Source organism: Olea europaea, unplaced genomic scaffold (assembly GCF_002742605.1).
Source record: "Olea europaea var. sylvestris unplaced genomic scaffold, O_europaea_v1 scaffold134, whole genome shotgun sequence".
NCBI classification, from domain to species: domain Eukaryota; kingdom Viridiplantae; phylum Streptophyta; class Magnoliopsida; order Lamiales; family Oleaceae; genus Olea; species Olea europaea.
This window is the reverse complement of record NW_019230887.1, coordinates 268,397-290,342: the sequence shown is the minus strand read 5'-3', so window position 1 is coordinate 290,342 and position 21,946 is coordinate 268,397. Positions and strand designations below refer to the sequence as shown.

Here is a 21,946-nt window from a genome sequence, read left to right as displayed (position 1 = left end):
GGGGGGGGGATCGCGTAGACATGGAATGTTTTAACTAATTTAGCTAAAGATTGCTGGAGGCAATATATTCAAGACATCTCTCGGATACATAAAACCAAAAGCTTCCATTTTAAGCCTCATTGAAGACACCTAAAGAGTACAAAAGCCATGAAATATGAAAGAAAACGTAAAATGTTCAAATGCATGCATCTGACATCCATTACTCTTCACAAGCAAAAATCATTTTGTGACAAGCTGTGCAAACAGAAGTTAAATGCCAAAGCATGCATCTCACATCTATCTTGAATATTAAAAGATGGACACATATAAGACTAATCCATACAAGGCTCTAGACGAGTAGATCTATGACTGCCAACCATAACATTTATTCGTGGAAGCTTTAACCCAATTTAATTTTTCACCATGTTACTATCCAGTAAATAGATTGATTAATATATGCAAGACTCACAATTAGATTTGTGTCTGCCAGGCATAATATCTCTCTAGTAGCTAATAGCTTTTAATCCAATCTAAATTTTCCAGATTGCCCTGCACTTGAGCCTATGTAGTTATTAGACAATTCCTTCAATTATTCAATCCTCAGGAATAATATCTTGAATAAAAAGATTTTTCACCATCAAATTAGAAAGATGCACATACATAAATGCACATGAGACTCTCGTCAAATAGATTTGTGACAACTACACCTAGCATTTCGCCAATATAACTTTTCCCAGTGTCACCAGGTACCATAGGCCCATGTAATTAAAAGAAACTTCCATATCTTCTAACTCTCAAGAATCTGGTATAGATAGTAAAAGTCCAGAATATATTATCATAAAAATAATCCAGACAATATGGCATAAACACTTATTGGAAATGGACTATTAATTAATAACAATTACAATTAGTAATTATAATTATCATATGATGATTTTTTTATTTTTTTTAATTTTCAGTTTGTTTTCTAGCTTTTTGATTTCTTTAACACCAAATTTGAACCTTTCTTCTTCTGTTTCCTATCTTTATACACGACAGAAGTGGCATTTTCATCACTGGAATTAGATCGAGAACAACAACATACTGTACATTGAGAAAGTGTCACCAGAAATCATCATCGACGCCTACAGAAGAATACGGGTATCGATCAGCTTCTAGTTCTTCCTCCATCTCCAATTCTGGCTCCCCAGACCCGAACTCAGCTGATTCAATATCTGCAAGGTTCTTTAAATCTACTATCGAGAGCTCATCAAGGCGCCGCACAACAAGGTCAGCAGCCCCAAGCTCGTATACTGGGTGCTTGCTAGCAACAGCTACACATTTCATCTTTGCATCATGTGCAGCCTCGACTGTTTGATTCGAGTTCCCGAACACTATACACCGTTCAGGTATGAATTGAAGAAGCTGTGCTGCATACACAAACATCTCGGGATCGGGCTTCCCCCTGTAGACATCCTCTGCTGCTACGATGACATTGAAGACCCCTTCAATACCTATTGCTCGCATTGCTATCTCAAGATATTTTCTTGGGCGAGTAGAGACCAAAGCCATTGGTACTTTGTAATGCATCAGAACATTCACAAACTCTTGAGAACCTGAGCGAAATGTATAAATCCCACCTTGCAGAGCTTGGTAAATCTCCTCCTTCCTAAATGCCATTCGCTTCAACGAGGCTGGATCTCTCGACCAGCAGAGAACTTCTGATATTGCCTGCTCATTCTTCATTCCTTCTATCCTTCGGAGCATAAAAGCAGGAGGTGGGGATTTCCCTTCTTCACGAGCAAGAGCCAACCAGGCCTGGTTCTCAAGATCAGGATTATCTTCAATTAACACACCTTCCCACTCAAATATAGCACCTAACCACCCACAGCCCATTCTTTCTTGACGAAGCAATGGATTTTGAAGTACGGGATTATCCGCCCTATTCTCCGGTGGCCACAACCCTGGTCTACGACCAACACCAGTATCAATCCCATATCCAAAATCCCTCGGTATTTTCACATTTTCTCTATAGGAATATGCCTCTTTTGTCAATTCCATTGCCTGAGCCTTTATCGATGGCACTGTTTGTTTATCAACTCGCAATCCCGGCAAAGAAATTGGAAAAGAAACCTTCCTTCGTAGAAATTCTGTAAAAGGAAGCTGGAAATGCTGGACCTGCTTTCGTTTGCCTGAAACATCCTTGCTACAATAACCTCCATAAACAGGTCGATGACCCAAAAGGGATGTTGCAGAAATTGACTCCATCTTTATTAACTGGCGATAACTGTAAAATAGCAGAACCCAACTACAATTTGACTTCAAAAAATTTTACTTAATGATGTAAAGTAGTAACCAAATCTGGCTACCACGGATACAGGGGAGCCCTTATGGCATTAACTTTCACGAATATTCTTTTAAATCAAGTCCTATCATGTAATTACTAGATAGCACGAAATCCAATAGCAATACGCAAACCCGATAAAAATTTTAAACTATGCCGACAGAATTTCTTTTGTGAGAAATCACTGCGTGACACACAAGTTTATCTCACAAAAAAAAAGGCATAAAAATGGTAAAGATCTGACCTGTATTAGAACCCCATCAAAGTATACAAACCTAATCTGAAATTTAAACAACACCCACCACCCCCAACACGATTAGTATTACGATTAACAACGACCACGCCCTAAATAATCAATCCCAGAAGCCAAAAGATAGAAAAAAAAATTATATATACACAGAAATCCCCAATTGATTTCAGCCAAAAATCCCAATAAAAAACAGAAATTCGTGGAAGAAATAACTTAGATTATGAATATTAACAGAGAGCACGAAAAACGAAAACTATTAAGAAGAGATTGGGGTGTAAACAAGGCTTTTGATTATTGTAAAACCAATAAATTTTAGAAAGAGAGATGAGATTTTTATTGTATTTGGTTTGAAGTATTTGCCACATTTGTTTGTGGTATATAAGCAACGCGAAGGGTTTCTGGGAAACCGGTGATGCCAACAAAGGGGTGATTTAGTTGGAAACTACACGTGTCGGTTTCCGTTAAACTTCTTCAAAATCGGACGCCCATACGACTTTAGTATTTCAGGATATAATAAAAACGTGTTTACTGTTCTGCCTCACTGTGTATTCTCTATTTTCATTTGCTGTTTTCCCCCCCTTTTAATTGTTACATACACAATAGGCCCCTAGTTGATAGAAATTAAAATTCATATTTTAATCTAACTTAAAATCAATTATTAATTTAATCATCTATTTCATGAGATCCACAATTTCTCAATTACAAATTTCATCATTTTTATCAAAATCTGTTAAAAATCTGATTTTAATTCCCATAAAAAAGGGCTAAATATTTCTGTACCGAACAGCTTTTAAAAAAAATCCTCGTTTTATAGAAGACAATTTATTAAATTGAGACGAAAATTAGGTGTGAAACGAATCAAACTGAGTACTGTTTGAAAAATATACAAATTTAATCGTCCCTATTTTCAATTTCGCCTAGCAAATAAAAACAGAAAAAGTAGACGTGGTCCATCACATGATAAGAATTGCAACAAGTTACTATTGAATTCACGTATAATTCCAAGCTAATAAGAGCCCACCATAGAATTGTGATTTGTGAAGATGATTCCGTTCCATAATATGTGCTAGATTCTTCTGGCAAATTCACATTCTCAGCCACTCAAAGTAGACAAGTTCTTAACAACCACTTGGTGCCACAATGGTAACGTGTCTTATTGCGAGTTCTATGATTAGAAGGGAAATTATATATAGAGAACAAAACAAAAAAAAAAAAAATAAAAAAAAAAAAAAAAAAAAAAAAAAAAAAAAAAAAAAAATTATATATATATATATTGCTCCGACTTGAGTTGGAGATAGGTATGGGCATTGGTCGTTCAATCTCAAACTCGAGATCATCCAATCGAATCTTAAGCTAAAAAGTTCTCGAAGGAACATGACATGAATATTTGCTCACTCCAAATCCAAGCCCCATTTCCATTCCTAATTAAAATACATAGATGTTGGGTCGATTTACCTATATGAATTGCTTGTCTTATTCAACATTTTTTAGTTTCGAAAAATTCGGCAGATTTAGTCTTATCAAATCGCTGATTTTTCTCAAAACTAGAGAGGTTGAGTCAGTCACAAACATTTCAATTGTCAATTGATACAAGTATACCAACCAGCCCAGACTAATGTCCGATTAATTAGTTTTCTGATTGGACGAACACATTCGACCCAATTTTAAAATCTACAATTACGAATGGCAAAGAACTAGAGTTCTAATATAATGGCTTGTGTAAACAGAAGATAGAAGTCTAGCACAGCACAATACTATTAATTTGGCTTGTGTGTTGTTTTTTTCTTTTGATGTCTTTGAATTTCTAAATTCTTATTGAGAGGCCCCCACTGAAAGGATGCAACTTCTAGAACATGTGAAATGCATTTTAAATTTGTGATTCTCAAATTCTTATTCCCATTTATTTTTTTGCATCAATTACTCTCAAAAATCGATTTTATCATGTCAAACTGCAAAACAGAACACAAACCTTCTATTATATTAAGTTATCAATAATTTGTGTTTGAGGTTATCTTCGTTTTTGTACAATACGAATAATGTATTTTGTTCTGTTATATCTTGAAAATAATTTGCATAACTCCTAGTATCAGCCTGTTAGGGAGGGATTTTTTACTCTAAAAAATTTATTTTTTGACCGTTATTTCATCATTTCAGCCGTAATTTTTTTTTACTTCTTCTCTCGCAGGTGGACCCCACTTGTCTTCTAACGGTCAAAAAATCAATTCTTAAAATCCCTCCTAAACGGGGCCTATATCACGTTGTAGTGGAGACGAGTAACATCTTAAGGAAACGACGTAGTAAAATGTCTTGAAACTTGATTTTAAGTTTCAAATTCTTTGCAAGATTTCTCCAACTTCAAAGTTCATCATATTCATCTCCAATTTCGAGTGTGAAGCCATTCTCAAAGATATGCGCCAATAAAAATGTGATTAATTTGACTTTTAGATCTATGTTCAGTTCTCAATTTGGATCACATTCTTCGTAAAAATTCTCCAACTTCAAAGTTCATCACATTCATCTCCATTTTCAAGTATGGAGTCATTCTCGAAGATATGCACCAATAAAAATGTGCTTAATTCTACTTTTAGATCAATGTTCATTTCTCTATTTTGATTGAGAGATTCTTTCTATGACTAAGAGTCTTTTTTACGTTCTAGTATTTGTAATGCTTTATTTTTTCATTCAAAAATGAAATTAGGTGAGAGGTCGAGAGTATCTCAATGAGAGACCGAAATTTATGATCCGATGCTCACAAAGAAATGTTGAAAAGTTCTAACGAATTTATTTTTTCCCCCAGTAAGTTTTTTTTCTATACATATAACACCACTTAGGCGGCTAGGCCATTGGGCTCTTTATCTGATTAACTGTTGATTTCTCTTCACGGCTCTGTAATGTCGCTCACGTTTTAGCAAAATGCCCTGACCCGCTCCAAACGGGGCAGAGAACCCGTGTAAAGATGGTTCTCGGTTTTTTTTGCCTCGATTATTATTTTTTATTTTATTTTCACATTTTTGTATTTAAAAAAAATAAAAGTTGAACAAACAAAAATGTAACTGGACAATAAACAAAGATACTTTTAGTTCCCATCCTGCCTTCACCTCAGCATGCTTCCCAGAAATATTCGATGGTGTGGGGGACGAAGCGGGCAGCCTCAGCTCCTGCCCCGCTACTTTATTTTCAGCCCATGTTTTTCGTGACTTTTTCCGCCTCACGTTACGTGAAATTGGGCAAAAGTCCAACAAATAAGAAATAGAAGAGCCTCAAAAATAAATATAATTAAGTGGATGGACTAAGTGGCAAGTTTGATTACAAATTGAATAATTGGAGAATGACGTGTTTGAGTGAAGAATGGAAATAAAAATTCAAGTATAATAAGGGAATGATGACAACTCTTCACCTATTGATGCTAAGAAAAATAAGGGACCGATCTCGGACGGTTAAAGAAAGTTAATTTTGATTGGGAACTTACCATAATGAAATTGGTTTATTTTTGGTCATGCTTGAGCTACATTTTATTCAAAAAGAAATATATTCTTAAACGGTGATTTTACATCATTTCAATCATATGGTCTTCAATAAAATAATATTACACATAAATTTAAAACGTTTTCTCATTTTTTAACCATACATTCTCCATCGATCTACTATTTCAAAATGTATTCTTTTAAAATAATGTTGCTCAAACACACACTATAAACACTGCATTGTTGAAGATTTGGGACGCCCGTACAAGAAGAGAAATTAACACTGTGTTCCTTTCTTCAAAGCTCCGTTCACTAGCTGTTTGTTAAAATTCCTGAGAAGCCAAATTAGCATATTCACGTACAATATGGGAAGAAAGAAAGCAAACAATAAAGAGCTCAATACGGCATCCGGATCACAACCACAAATTTCCATGACGCTAAGGGAAGAGTCAACTGGGAAGAAACAGGGCAATCTCATTTCGCAAACCATGTTGAAACTCGATTATATGAAGGACATTTGTCTTCTTTTTTAACCACACATCTCCATAAATCTACTATTCCAAAATGTATTCTTATTATAAAAATGAAAAACAAATAAGCTCTATATATACAATGTCTACTTTTTAAATGGATATATTAAGTGGATTCTTGACCATTGTCTGCTTATATTACTTAACCTATTTAATAAGTTATTGCTAGGATTGCTAATCTGTTTTTCACTATGTTACGAATCTCGAGGATGTACATCTAAGGACGCCTAAATTTTATTTTATTTTTCCATTAGTTCGTAGTTTCTACTTTATATTTTCATTTATCATTTTGGCGTTAAATTGAAATTAATTTAGAACTTGCGACAATTTGATCATGGGAGAAATTTGTTACCTTGATGCCATGATTCAGAATGTAATTTCATAATCATAGCATTGGCTTTTGACAAACGATCCAATGTAATCTCTTTTGATGAATTGTAGTCTTTATTGATATCTGTCCTTCTAGCGGTTTATATTATCTGTAGTTGGCGACAGCTTAGTTTTGTTCTGATTTTTTTCACATCTTGAGATAATGCAAACAATAACCAAACAACACTCACTTGGCTAGCTTGTTTTTCGACAACTACAAATGAAGAGAAAGGAACAAAAACCAGTCTAAAAATCACCCGGTGAACAATTTACCAACCCTTTTCTTGGGAATTTATTTAATCATACACAGACGAAAATAAAACAAATTTCAATTCTCATCGAAGATCTTCCTTGTACTTGGATGGAAATTGTGTTTAGAATCATACATTTGATAAATTCTGCGAACTCCATTACTGATTTTGGCATAGGAACCATCACGATTTGCAATCCACACATATCCAATTGTTCAGCATCCAATGAAAATTCGCACAAGGAAAAAAGTTGAGATAACTAAAGTTTTTACTTTTCTTGTATTAGCAAAAAGAGTTCTCTCCCGAGTTTTTTCAAACCTTAGCAACCTATTAATATAGGCATTTGTTTGGAGAGCATTTTTTGGAAAAAGAAAATGAATTTTTGGACCGTTTGTTGGTCACTTGGCCCCACATGAGAATGTAATGATCAATTGTTATGGCTGCCAGCAGGTGGTAACGGTAGGGAAATGATTTTTTTGACCCAAAAAATGCCCTCCAAACGGGGTGTAGGTCCAAGTGGACTTTGCCCGTCTCTTAACTTTATCTGATCCAATATTTAATTAATACGATTAATTAAATTTGGTCAATAACCTAATTTGAGCCTGTTAACAAGCAATCCATTTAATTAACTTTTCAATACTTGTCAATTAATTAATTAATAAATCTCGTTCATCTAGTTCTCTTTCTGTGTGTGACGCATTAGGTTCTCAATCACAGTGCCTAATGATATGGATTATTATTTTGATCTAATCAAAATTGATAAATTAAAATACATCTTTTTAATTTACCATCAATTCACATTCGTCGTCTTAGATTAACATTTAGCAATATATCAGGGCAATACATGTGACAAAAAATGATAAAACTAAACTTGTTCGTTTACTATGAAACTATAACTCCTTCGTCAAAATGATACGATCAATTAAAAGATATGAATATGTGTTAATCTCAATTGTTGATCATAACTTTCAACCCTGAGGGGTAGTTCAGTGGTCAGACATTGTGTTTGCTCCCCAATGGTTACCAATTCGAGCCCTTCCAGGGTCAATGAGGTGAGTATCCTACTATAAACTTCAAGACCCCGTGGGATTAGTCGAGGTACCCGTAAGCTGGTCCGAACACCCATGGTTATCAAAAAAAAAATTATCGATCACATCTTTCATTCCACTACTAAGTCAATATAATTTAAAAATTCATTTTCGACTTATAAGTATATTCTAGCCAATGATTTTGTTATCAACTTGATTGAATAAAATGTAGATCATAATTTTTTACTATCTAAGAGTGATGAATCCCCTATTGATCATTTACAATATTCATATGATTCTTGATACGCCCGAACGATAACATATTATCAACCCTTAGCAGAACATCATCCTACAACACCAAAGTATAATTGTTCTCATATAATGCACTATGATGACCTCAAGTCAAAATATCAATTCCACTACCAAACGTTAAAGAATAACCACAGACAATCAAATAGTTATCCATGTGGAATCTCACAGTGAGTCTTCAATATTTCGTTTTATAACAAAACATTCACAGATTCATTTAAGTGTCACTTCACTTTAACTTGTGAAATCGACTACTTACTTCATAAGTAAGAAAATGATATACGTGATGGTCTATACGTAATAACGATATTCGTATCTCGCTATTACTTACAACCACGAATGATTTAAGATTCAATCATATGTAATTTGTATCTCACAATCACAACTCCTTGTGATTAACAAATACCATGACTTAAACTTACGGATTATATTATCTAATGAGCAATTATCACAAAAGGCCTCTACGTTTTAATATTATTGTGCAAAATGTTCTTACCTTTCATTTTTTTTGTCATTTTCACCCCTACCTTATATATGTTATTGCTCAAAAGGTTCTTTTCATTCATTTTTTCATAAAATGACTATTTTACCCTCATATTCATATAAAACAAAAAGAAAAGATGAATTACAAACTGCAACCATAGTCCTTAAGTTTTAAAAAAATTACAAAGAAATCTTAAATTTTCCACCACCACCACTTTCACAACCTACCAAGTTGCCACCTATAGATCCACATAGCACCACCTTTTAGCCACCATGCCCAATGGATTCCACGACCACCAACCTCGCTTAACTCCCCCACCGTCCCTCCACACACGAATTTGAAAGATTGGAGCACTTAGGACTCACCTATTTTGGTCAGATAGCTCTCGTCATGCATCACGCCCGTAGAGAGTTTTGGACAAGAAATTGAAACGGTTGAGAGAATAATTTGTTCAATTAGATTCATACCCATTGTCGTTTGGGTTTGTTGTTGGTTCGATTTATGCCAATTTGGAGATTTAATGTTGTGGGATGCATGAATTGAAGGAGAAGAGTTTGGCAAAATGGACGTCGCCACTGTCGAATGTTCTCGAATAACAACAAAATGATTTGAGGCAATTTTGATTGATGTGAGACGATATATAGGTTTGTCGAAACGAGGGGTAACCGTCGGTGGTGGTGCGCGAACATGGGGTGGCACCGAAAATGGGATTGCCGTGAAGGGTTGTATACGATAGTTTGGTATTTTGAGCTGTAAATGTGGTTGTTTCGAATAGATTGGTGGCCAATACTGTAGGGGAGGATGTTGAGAAGAGTGAGGTGAGGCTAGTGGTGGTGGAGTCCGACGGGTGTTGTGGTCGGAAGGTGGTGCTATGTAGATCTATAGGTGACAGCTTGGTGGGGTTGTAAAAGTGGTGGTAGTGGAGAATTTAGGACTTATCTGAAATGTTTTGAAAAATTTAGGACTATGATTGCAACTAGTTATTTATTTTTCTTTTCTTTTCTTTTTGTTTTATTGAATAAGAGGGTAAAATCATCATTTTTATTAAAAATGGATGAAAATGTCCTTTTACGCAATTAAAGGTGAAAGGTATTTTACGCAATTAAAGGTGAAAGGTATGGATGAAAATGCAAAAAAATGAAATGAATAGACGTTTTGCACAATAACATTAAAATGTGAGAACCTTTTGTGCCAATGACCCTTATTTAATTTATTTGAGTATTAATTAAGTAATAGATCTGTCATAAAATTACATCAATTATATATTAAAAGTGTTTATGTCCAAAATTAATTGGATCTTGGGCATAAAACTTGTACATTTAGCAAAGATTTGCTTGATTTTCATGCTCTACTAGAATGGACATCTCTAGATATGGATCTCGGGAAAATAGGCACTGTTAATCTTGAAGTAGAGGCTAATTTGAGACTTAGAGAATCAAAATGCAGAAAATCATTGTTCTACTTTCGAGATTGCTATCTTGAAACCATTGTAATGATTTCTGTCCAGTTTTATCTATTGGTATTACAACACATGTTTTGAAATTTGTAATATGCAAGAAAAGTATACTAAGCACATAGTCTACCATCTCATGGCATGTTTTCTCGGGCTCTTTTTAGAACTCTTCATTTATTTGAGCATGCAAGAGAATTTCTTCTTCTGTATTCGTCAAAAGTGATTGATTGCAATGTGGACACAAGCCACAAAAACTCTTTTGATTATTCTCTGCCATCTTGCTTCTCTTGGGAGTGTTGATTATTTTTGCTAATGGCAGATCTAATGAAGACATATGTGAATTGTATAAATCATTTTAATCTGTTCGTGAATTCACGACAAGTTTATAGAACGATTTAACAATACATTGTTAAACACTTCATTCTCCTGCTCTGATGATACTTGTACTCTGTAACAGACGTGAATCTATCCTTGAACCCGGGGAGAATTGTACAGTTCGAATTGAGAAGAACAAGGTAAAGACAAGACGTAGATGCAACAAAATGAAGATATCCACACAAAATAATGTGGTTTACACGTGCCATTTCTATTCTTACCAGAATATTGTGAGAGAAACTCTAGAAGGCTATATGAAAGAGATTTCTCCACCACAAGCTAAACGACCTTTAGATTCCCATTCTGCCAAAACTGAAGTAGCATCCACCAATATTGAGGCTAATGAGGTCAAGAATACAGTTGATTTACCTGTAGCAGCAACTCTAGAGGGACCTAGCTGTAGTAAAAATTGAGTAACTAAGAAGAAGGATAAAGATTTTCTGAAATAATATTCAATATATATCTTACATACTTCGTTGGTACATTAGAAAATATATATAGCAAAAGTGTTCCGACCATTTTCATCAACCACCACCTACCTGCCATTGTCATGCTTTTAGACAGATTATATGGCATTACATATGGCCATACTATGACAGATTTTTAAATACACAAATACGTTAAAATATACTCTAAACAAGTACTACAAAATACACTATTTTTGAACAGTAAAAGTATCAACTAGCATTAACACTAGCACAGTTTTGGAGTAGAATCTACCAATGTTGAGGCTAATTAGGGTAAAGAATACGGTTGGCTTACCTGTAGCAGCAACTGCAAAGAGACCTAGCACCATTAATCCGACAACTCCATTATTGGAATCAATGAGGAGGAAAAGACGTAGGTCGAGCATCAAGAAAGCATTTCAAAACCGAAAAGTAGTCCAGCTAATGCAATGCCGAAAACGGCTATTAGTGCTTCGAAGAAGAGGAAGAGAAAATCTTGGACGAGTCTGAAAGACATCGCGAAGAGTAGCAAGAATGATGCTTATCCTAAGCTTACCAACTTAACAATTCCATCTTTTAACTAATTACAATGAGCCCACGATTTGAATGTACTTGAGAATTCCAACAACTCGATAGAATCCTAATTGTTTACTGTAGAATTTCAACAATTTTAAGTTAAAATTTAAGTTATATTTATAATGATGACGAGGATTTGAATGCAGTTAACCATTTATATTTTATTTGGAACTTCATGAACCGACGCTATATCGATCCTTTCGAAATAGAATTTGTAATGTACAAAATTATCCATGTTCATATGGCCAAATATGTTATGGTATAATATGTTTTGTTGGTATAACCCTTTGTAAATTTTCTCATTTGTTTCTCTGGCCATAAAGACGAAAAAAACTTATATTATGATTAATATCATTTTTAGGATAAATGTGAAGAAATTGATAATTATTTCCTTTTGTTTTTGATTGGTATGGTAGAGAACAATACCAATTGGCTACTTTTGGCGTGGCCTGGTATGGCTTCCTTAGATGTGAAGCGTGAAATTTAAATTAGGGCGTGTTTGATTGACTATATTTTTTATGAAAAATATTATTTTTTCACCTATATTCTTATTTTCGGTGTATTTGATTGACAAATTTTTTCATGAAAAATATTTTATAACTTTCAGTCATATGATCATATTTTTCTTAAAAATAAGGAAAACGTTTTCTTTAGAGACAGGTGATTTTATTTTTCAGGTAATTCGCTATCTTGTTCTTTCTTTCATCTATCAACTCTTTCTTATCTATCCACCAATTAAAAAAAAAAAAAAAAAAAATATATATATATATATATATATATATATATATATATATATATTAAATCCTTGTTTGAGCCGCATTTTTTCATCAAAATTCATTTTTAACAGCGATTTGACCTCATTTCAACCACACATTTTTTAATAAAATAATATTACACACAAATTAAATACTCTTCTTTATTTTTTAATCACATATTTTTCATCAATACACTATTCAAAAATGCATTTTTTGACAATGAAACTCAAACAAGAGCTAAAAGGCATACATGAGTTTGGGCGTGGAGCAACACGACCCCTCTCTCTAAAATGTTTTGTGCTAGATCAGGACTACCAAATAAGAGTTAGGTACTTGAAAGCACATCGGCAGGGGCAAATCCAGGATCGAAGGTTAGCTAAGGCAGATTGTTGACCTTTGACCTTTTAATCATGAATAGGTGGAACATTCCATATTACATTATAGTTGTACAAGATTAAATTCCTGTCCTCTCCTCTAGCATCCAAAAACTAGGAAAATTGGGAAGCAATCAAATATAGGACGCCAAGTTAAATCTTTTATCTAAAACTTCTCAGTGTGAGAAGGAAATTTGAATTTTATGCTCAACTTTTAACTCGTTGAAGTCAATGTGTAATAAAAAGAAACAAATAATTCATCCTTTATATGTAGAGGCTCCAGAGGAAGGTCACAAATTTAACGGCATTCACAGTGAATAACTGAATAAGTAAAAAATGAAGCCACTAGTCCTAGCTCACTTGTGCTTAGGATTTAAATTGAGAAAAATTAAAACCGGTATGATTTTTTTATCCCATAATAATTCAAATTCCACATTAAATCCATCATTAGGGAAGAGCTTTTAAAATCCATACTATAAATGAAAAGCTCAACTATAACTTTCATATGACACCAGTTCATGAAAAATTTCGACTACATAAATATAGAATAGTAGCATGAGATTACACTTGCAGCCTCGAAATTGTATACTCAAAAAGTCATTTCAAACAATACAACACACAGCCACCTTCCTGGTTAACTTAATATTTGGATTCTTAGAGATTTTAATTAAACGATTCTAATTTGGGATCCACTCTCCAACTCTTGAATCCAAATAAATCATTCTAGAGTCACCTATTACACCGAACATTTTTTTTTTTTAATAATCCACCTTGTTGAGCAATCCAAAATGGGGAAAGTAAAACCATACTTCATTTCATTCACAACACACTCAACAGACAACAAAGGGTTTGCAAATTGCAGTTGCACAAGTACAAATCGACAAATCAACAAAGGGTTTGCAAATTGCAGTACTCAAGCAAGACTTCAAGCATTCAACACTTCAAGTTATTCAAATTTCAACTCACCAGATCGTCGCCTCGCGACCGTGGCCTCGCCCCCGAATCTAAGAGTCCCTGACTTCGCACATCATGACACCGCCAAACCGTCCACTGCCTCCAGCTGCTAATTCTGCTGTTCTGCAACTCTGCTTCGAATGGAAATATGGAAATTTCAGGGTTTGCTGTTTGAACTTTGCTGTCGCCTGACTCGCCCGTCGGTTTCAAATGGAGGAAATGAGAAATCAAATTTGGGTTGGGGGAATGAGAAATCAAATTAATACCATGGTCCATGGACTTTGTTGCCGGATTCAATATCCTTATTAATTTGGGCCTAATTTTTTTTTAAAAATGGCCCAATCTCTGGCCGATCAGCCCAAACGAATAGAAAAATTTTGGAAATTTGAAGTCTTCTTCTCCAGCGTCACAGACTCCTGTTCGGCTTCTTCTGCAAATCTCCCTTTGCTGCGCCTGAGCGGCTACCACCAACCTGATGGCCACTGTAGCTCCCGACGGATCCAGCACGGGCGGCCACAGGGGCTCGCCAGGTGCTGGATCCGCCCCTGCACATCGGTTTATTTCGAGAAAGTTTCATTTTTGTGTCCCTTTGCCCCTTCCCTCATAAAAACAAGTACAAAAGTCTTATACCTTTGCATTCCAAGGGTTTCAGAAGTCTTCTAATTTTCTAAAGGAAAATGCTACACGTACATAAAGTTGTACATCTGGGATTACGCCCCCTCATAATAAATCATAATTTATTGTGCGACTCAGGATGCATAGGTAGCATTTATCTTTTCTAAATACTCATTGTTCATTCGACACAATTTATGAAATCAAATATGCATGTAATAAATACCTCTATTGATAAGATCACTTGCTCGACTCGGAAAACTAAGAATAACATGTACAGATACAAATCAGCTAATAGGAGGGCTGACTGATCACTTACTAGGTCCCGTTTAATCTACATTTTGAACCCGAAAACTTTAAAAGATTTTAATTTTAGTAATCAGGTGCTCAATTTTTTTGGAGAGCAATTCTACATAAAATTAGGGAGTCGCTATTTTGATCTATATCTATCCACTTTTTTTTTTAATTAAAAAAATTATATTACATTTTAAATTTATGTATGGAATTAAATAAAATTTATTACAGTATATTCATTCTCTAATATCAGTAAATATTTTTGGACCTATAATAAGAATATTTAGAGCATGATAGATATCTAAGATGGTCTATAAAAATAATGGCTCCCTAACACTATAGGTCTATTCATACCCTCTTCAATAAAAAAGTAAAAAGTGAGACATGGTTAATAAGCAAGTAAAACTTCTTCTTCGACCATTTGGCTTAATTACATCTCATCAAATTAAATTAAATTTTTTACAATTTTTAATAAAATAATATTATACGAAAAATTTTCATTTTTTTTACAATCATTTATTTTTCAAAAAAAAAAAATTATTTTCCATTATAATCAAAATTAGTGAGGGCCAAATAGGAGCAAAGTAATTAATTTATTTTTTTTACTTCCTCCAACAAAAAATTACTTTTTTAAGTCAAGCATGTATTGCACATTTGCACGTTGCGAGAAAATTTTAAAAATTCGCCCGTAAATCTCACCCTACCCTAAACCCTTTTTCAATTTTTCCATGAACCAGAATATCTTGGTTTCAACTGAAATGATTCTGACTCGTTTAGAGTTATTTAAACTTTTCCAGCTTTTAAGCAATTATTTTCTGCTGTTTAATTAGTTACCGTGTTTAATTTTGGTATCGTACTTCTTGAATTTTTAGTTACTGATTGTTTATGTGTGTTTTCGTCTCTTGTGTTTTACTACTCTGAATCTCTATTCTTGATTTCAGGGCAATGCGTTGTTTAATAGTTGACTGTTTTCACGGAAGGATGTAGAACTGGATTTTGGAGGCTAAGTTTTAACGGGTGATGAGATTTTTGTTTCCTTATTTTCTATTAAATATTTATTTTCTGATTTGCTCGCTTTTGTACCTGTACTGGTTGTTTATAGACATGGTAGATAGAGCATGTTTGGCTAACTTTAAAAGTAAAATTAATACTTAACTACTGTTTTATATAGTAAAATTTTTAAGCTTAGCTAGACATGTTAATGAAGACTTGAGTGTTATGACAAGAATTAGCTGTCATTTGTTTCTTATTGATATGTCCCTGGCTTAAAACAAAGCTGGAAATATTTGGTTGAATTCTTATTTATGAGGAAGACGATCCTCAATCATTTCTCGATTTTATTTAAATGCATAAAAATGTAAAAGTTTAGATGTGAATGGTGGTGTAGTTCATAAATAAGCTTGAGGCGTCTGGACTTGAAGGGGGATGTGGTTGTGTAGTTCATAAACAAGCATGAGTTGTCCTTCAACTTTTTCAACTGGGCTTGATGGACTAGAAAGTTTTAGATGATGTGTTAAATAATCTAGTCGATCAAGGGGGATGTGGTTGTGTAGTTCATAAACAAGCATGAGTTGTCCTTCAACTTTTTCAACTGGGCTTGATGGACTAGAAAGTTTTAGATGATGTGTTAAATAATCTAGTTGATCAAGCTTGGTCCGAGTTTAGTCAGACTAAGCTCACTCGAGCTCTACTTGATGAACAGATAACCCTAGCTTTAACGTTGTTCTGCTTGTGGAGAGCTGAGTGGTTTGTTTCGCTTAGATGATTTTGTAACTAAAAATTATATCTAGAATTGACTAATTTAATATACTGGATTCTTAGTGCAGTTGCCTCTCTCTATTGACAATCTTCTTTTTAACAACTATACACATCAACAAATGTCAAGAAAAATGGAAGGGAGGAGTCGATTGAAAAGAAATGATAAGCCTTCAATCAGATACAGGCATAATCCACTCAATGGGGCATCCTTTGAGCTTTCTGATTTTGAGCACGCAGATAATTCTATCACTTCATCGGAAAATGATAAGTGTACCCCTAGAAATTCTGAGATCAAATCTTCCACGATATTGAGCACAGCCGAGCTAATTTCTGCTGTGAGTGATATATGGGATCGTGCAAGTCAGCCACTGTCTATTATTGTCCCAAAAACTAGTTCCAGATACAAAGCTGACGTCTGTCAGGGAGGTGATGAAACTCACTGTTCCAGGAATGAAGTAACTCTCTGTACATCCACTTCTGCTGATCAATATTTTGCTGTCAATTTGACAAGTAGAACAGATTCTGCAGCAGTGGTGTCAACAAATATTGAATCTTTAAGTGTGACCCAGAAGATTTCTTGCTTTCAACCTAATTTTGAAAGTTATCTCTCTAGCATCCTTCATGGTAGGTCTACCACAACTCACGAGTCTTGCAAAGAGAAACAACTTTCAGGTGTAGGAATAGCGCATAATTTGTGTAGCATATATGGATGGATGAGTGAAATAACTCTTCCAAAACCATCAGATCTGATAAATTCTGTGAGGATCAAGTACAGGGGGTCAAGTGACTGTTATGTTGGCAACTCTTCAAGTAGTCCAGCTAGTGGCTGCAAGTCTACTAACACAATTGGTACAAATAGTTTGGTCTTTCTGAATTCTGATTGTAATGTTGAAGCAGTACCACCCGTAGGTTCATTATTAAGCGTAGACGCCCAGTTTGACTTGAATGCATCTACATTTTCTTCATGCTTAGAAATTGCTACCAGGCCCCAAGAGGTTGAAGCTAATAATTGTAAGACTCCTGCTTTGAGATTTGATGCAGACTTCCAACAGTCAGGTATTCATGCTTGTGAAGAAAGTGAAAAGGAAACCGACTGCCGATGTGAGCACCTGAACGGTCAAGAGATAAATTCTATCAAAGCGAACTCTTCTGATGCGGAACTTTGTTTGTGGGCAAAGGAAAAACCTCATTATGCACTTGCCAAGCAAGAGCATGCTTTTGCGGGAGCCATGGCTGGGATATTTGTCAGCCTTTGTCTACATCCAGTGGACACTGTTAAGACTGTTCTTCAGTCGTGTCACATAGATCAGAAACCCCTTCACCACATAGGCAGATCTATTATTTCCGAAAGAGGTGCGCCTTTTTGCAAGGTTGCTGGTGACTTTTTGGAATTCAATATTTCCTCTACAATCCAAATTCGGCAATTGAAAGTAAATGACTAATTTGAAGTTCATTATCAGGTGTAATGGGACTTTATCGTGGCATTTCCAGCAATATTGCTTCTTCAGCACCAATTTCTGCTATCTACACTTTCACATATGAATCAGTGAAAAGTACTTTGGTTCCCTTTTTCCCCAAGGTGAAAAATTTGTTCTGTATTATGGAAGAAAGACAATTAAACCAAAGCAGAATTGGAAATGTCAATTTATTTTGATTTACCATGATTTATTGCAATATACTCATTTTATTAACATGCATATTTCTTTTTGCAGGAATATCAGTCTTTGACCCACTGCATAGCTGGGGGTTGTGCAAGTATTGCTACATCATTCATTTTCACTCCAAGTGAGCGAATAAAGCAGCAGATGCAAGTTGGTTCACACTACCGGCACTGTTGGTATAAATTTAAGACCCTGATACATATTTATCATATTGATTTCTGAATTTTTGAATGCTGTATAATATGCAGTAATTTCATGTCAAGTCATAAAATATTAAATAATAGGTAGGATAACATTACAATGTTTTGACCCAGTTGACGGGTACCCCTCATAAATGCATCAGCTTGATAATGCCCGACCATTCGAGTCATAGGAAGAAGTTTATTTGGTGGAGCTGTTATTTTTTTGTTATGGTCGTTGATCAACATTGTCCTTTATTACCAAGGAATCAGAGATATTAAACAAAGCTATCCATGAAAAATTTAAATGGATAGCAAAGCCTAAGAGAAGTGCATAATCATAATTATCCATAATAGCTTTGGCGGCAATGCCTTCTGTTTTTATTAGTGCTTTTTATTTATTTTTTAATTTTTCACAAAATTGAGTAGCTGAACTGGCTGCTTTTTTTTAGTAATTTCAATTTATTCAAGTTTTCAATTTCTCAAGTTTCATTTGATGTTTACATTTAGGTGGACCAGCTCTTACTCTAGGATTGGTATTTAGCTTGGTTAAATTATGCCTTCTGCAGGAATGCCATGATAGAGATTATTCAGAAAGGTGGTTTGTCTTCATTGTATGCTGGATGGAGAGCTGTACTCTGCAGAAACATTCCACACTCTGTGATCAAGGTAACCTGGGAAAACGTACATTGGCGTGATTGTACAGGGGAAGATATAATTTGAAGTCTGGTTATTGGTCATTTTATATCAATTTTTCAGATTATTTGACCTGTTTTTTCTGGTAATCCTGGGGATAGTATATATTAGCGCAATTGTATAGAGCTGTAGTTCCGGAGTTGATTTTTGGTTGTCTTCTGGAAGTATTATTGATTATTTGATCCAATCTTTAAGCTTAATTTTTAACAGATTTTCGGCTTCCACCAGAAATTCTCATTTCTAGTTTGTCGGATGTACTTATTTCAATCTCAGTTCTATACATATGAAAGATTGAAGCAATTGATGTTGGCATCAGATCAATCAAATGTTCAACCTAATACATTAGTCACGGTTTGTTTTCTACGCTGCTGAATAATCCAATTCACCATGCTTCTGTTTTTGACATTGCTTCCTGTTCTTGCAGCTAGTTTGTGGAGGACTGGCTGCATCTACAGCTGCATTATTTACGACTCCGTTTGATGTTGTCAAAACAAGATATCAAACTCAGGTTAGTTATTTATTTGCTCTGTTCTTTTAGAGAAATGCAGTTTGACCAGTACTGTCTCGCTAGTTTCGGTTTCTTCTCTTCAAGTTTGTGGGTTTGATGCATAATTTAGCCTGTTTGGCTCATGTTTATATACCGTTTATAAACACTCAAGCCACTCTTCATCGGTTCATCCACATATTTTGAGGGCCCACAAATACTATCAACTTATCCATTACTTATTTTGATCCATTTATTTTTTAAACTGTTTATAAACACTTTGCAAACATGATTATTATTATTTAGATTGCAAAGCTCCAACAAAAACATTTTCATGCAGATTCCAGGATCTGTCAACAAATATGATGGTGTATACAACACGCTTAAAGAAATAGCAAAGCGTGAAGGCTTGAAAAGTCTCTACAGGTGAGGATTTAAAAAACATTTTTGCAGACTTTTTAACTGAAGACATACTTATTGGTCGTCTGATAACTAATATTGTTAGATTGATTTCAAGTTTTTCTGGGGTTCTACTGGCAAAGCTGATAGATAAGTAATCTATAATTAAAATTATAGCTCCAGAAGAAAGAGCTTGACCAATGAATCTATCGTCAACAGTATCAACTGAGGTTTCCAAGATAACTTGACAAGCTTGCGATAGGTTCAAATCCCATTGGAGGCAANCAGTGGTATTGGATTCACCTGTCTCAGTTACGGCATGATTTGCACTGAAAGAATGTAGAAAGATGCGGCCTTGTGGCATCTTCTTGGCTCACACGTACAGCCTCCCAGTTGAGCATTCTCCTAAGGTCATGTGTATGCGATACAGGATGAGTCAGACAGCATGATAGACAAGATTTTATTTAGTTTATCCTACAATTTTTTCCAGGTAAAGGATAAGGTAGGTGCTGGAATTAGAACTGCTTCCATCCCTAACTAGGCTTCTTGGTGCCTCGAAAATGTGGAGAAATTTTTTGTTGTAACATTAGTGTGCAATAATGAATGTACTGAAACGAGCCCCACACATTGGGGGTTAATCTTTTTATACGATAATTGAACGATTATTGGATGAATTTCTTTTTCGTTATTACTTTTCTTCTACTGTTTAATGGCAACTAGTAACTAATATACCATATAAATTTTACATTGTGAAAGCCAATTCAATCAACAAGGTGGTTGTAGTACAGCGTATGAGTATTCCTGCTTGTCATGCAGGTGACCTGGGTTCGATCCTCGGTAATGGCAAATTTTTTAAGAATCCATTTCTTATTCATTTTGGCCTTCCCTGCGATCATTCTTATGAAGCACTTCTAGAAATAATGTGAAGCACTTCTTGAAATAATAGAAGAGAGTTTATGTCTTCTTTTTTTTCTTTTTTTTTTTTCCTTTTTTTTTTAAAATTAAAATGTGCTAAATCTACCGCTCACAGAATGCACTTTAAGCATAATAAATTACAAGAGAAGAATAACCCCTATTCCTTTTCAACAATGGACTTACTCTTATTCTGTTTTCAATTCCTATCAGCTAAATAGTATGAAGAGTACGGTGTTTGTTTCGACTTTGCCTATGAAAAAACAAAGAAATTTCGCGGCAACCGGGTGCATGGCAGAGCAACGTGAAAGCCAAACTATCCCAGTTTCTCAGCACTATTTTGAGCCATCAGTTATTTCAACTTTTGTTTGGAGAAACTTCGTTGGGTGAAATTCTCCATAATGATTTCAGCGTGTCCTCTTTCACAATTCAGATTGAACTCTGCGGTCGGGTCATTAGAAAAGCCTATAATCGAGATATTGGAGGGAAGTGCAAGTACAATGAACCAAATAGTCACCAATTAACCTGTCTTGCCTGGAATCAATAATAATCTCTCACACCAGATGGAGAAATTACCTGAACAAAGAGTTCCAATGGATGCTGATTGTCAATGAGGATACGGTCTCCAGCAATATGAATGTTTCCATTGCCAAAAATATTGAGAAGGCATGCCATGTCCCAGCCACCACAGTCTCTTCCTCCACCTCTCCTCCATCGGTCTAGTAAAGGTGAAGGGCTGCAAATTTTGGTGCTTTGCAAACTGTGGCTTCCGGATGGAATCACTACATGAATCTTTCCAGGACTCTTCACAGTCAGATATTGCAGCCTTTCTATTCTGAATTGGCTCATCATCGGCTCCATCAGGACCCTTAAATTTCGGGCACTCTCTCTTCTTGACCTGGACTTCCAGAATAATAGCCGCAATTTCAAGCTCAGGATGCAGTTCTGCTGCTACCAGAGAATTATTTGAGGAATCAAAATGACCACTTTCATGGGACTGCTTAGTCGAGGACAAAATTTCAACAGAACAG

General features: G+C 35.0%; 2 protein-coding genes across 5 annotated transcripts; one reads left to right on the top strand and one right to left on the bottom strand.

Annotated features, from left to right (window-relative positions):
* Positions 1 to 787: 787 nt before the first annotated feature.
* LOC111375122 (5-amino-6-(5-phospho-D-ribitylamino)uracil phosphatase, chloroplastic) lies at positions 788 to 2,911 on the bottom strand. The gene has a single exon (XM_022997914.1). The coding sequence runs from the start codon at positions 2,224 to 2,226 to the stop codon at positions 1,081 to 1,083; it is 1,146 nt and encodes a 381-aa protein (XP_022853682.1). The 5' UTR covers positions 2,227 to 2,911; the 3' UTR covers positions 788 to 1,080.
* Positions 2,912 to 15,474: 12,563 nt separating this feature from the next.
* On the top strand, positions 15,475 to 20,252 carry LOC111375119. 4 transcript variants are annotated; one of them, XM_022997911.1, is made up of 9 exons: positions 15,475 to 15,674; positions 15,768 to 15,843; positions 16,648 to 17,937; positions 18,045 to 18,163; positions 18,297 to 18,421; positions 18,994 to 19,093; positions 19,331 to 19,471; positions 19,545 to 19,628; positions 19,945 to 20,252. In XM_022997911.1, the coding sequence occupies exons 3-9, from the start codon at positions 16,704 to 16,706 to the stop codon at positions 20,032 to 20,034; spliced, it is 1,893 nt and encodes a 630-aa protein (XP_022853679.1). In that variant the 5' UTR covers positions 15,475 to 15,674; positions 15,768 to 15,843; positions 16,648 to 16,703; the 3' UTR covers positions 20,035 to 20,252. The 4 variants fall into 4 exon arrangements, with proteins under 4 accessions (XP_022853679.1, XP_022853678.1, XP_022853677.1 ...); XM_022997910.1 differs by having other exon boundaries at positions 16,653 to 17,937; positions 19,945 to 20,251; XM_022997909.1 differs by having other exon boundaries at positions 15,475 to 15,843; positions 16,653 to 17,937; positions 19,945 to 20,251.
* Positions 20,253 to 21,946: the final 1,694 nt, after the last annotated feature.

Bases quoted from the DNA above. Each gene is read 5' to 3' on its own strand.
- LOC111375122 (XM_022997914.1), bottom strand. From the start codon at position 2,226: ATGGAGTCAATTTCTGCAACATCCCTTTTGGGTCATCGACCTGTTTAT.
- LOC111375119 (XM_022997911.1), top strand. From the start codon at position 16,704: ATGTCAAGAAAAATGGAAGGGAGGAGTCGATTGAAAAGAAATGATAAG. The intron at 17,938-18,044 runs GTGCGCCTTTTT...GTTCATTATCAG, and splicing joins ATCTATTATTTCCGAAAGAG to GTGTAATGGGACTTTATCGT. The intron at 19,094-19,330 runs GTAACCTGGGAA...AATTTTTAACAG, and splicing joins TTCCACACTCTGTGATCAAG to ATTTTCGGCTTCCACCAGAA.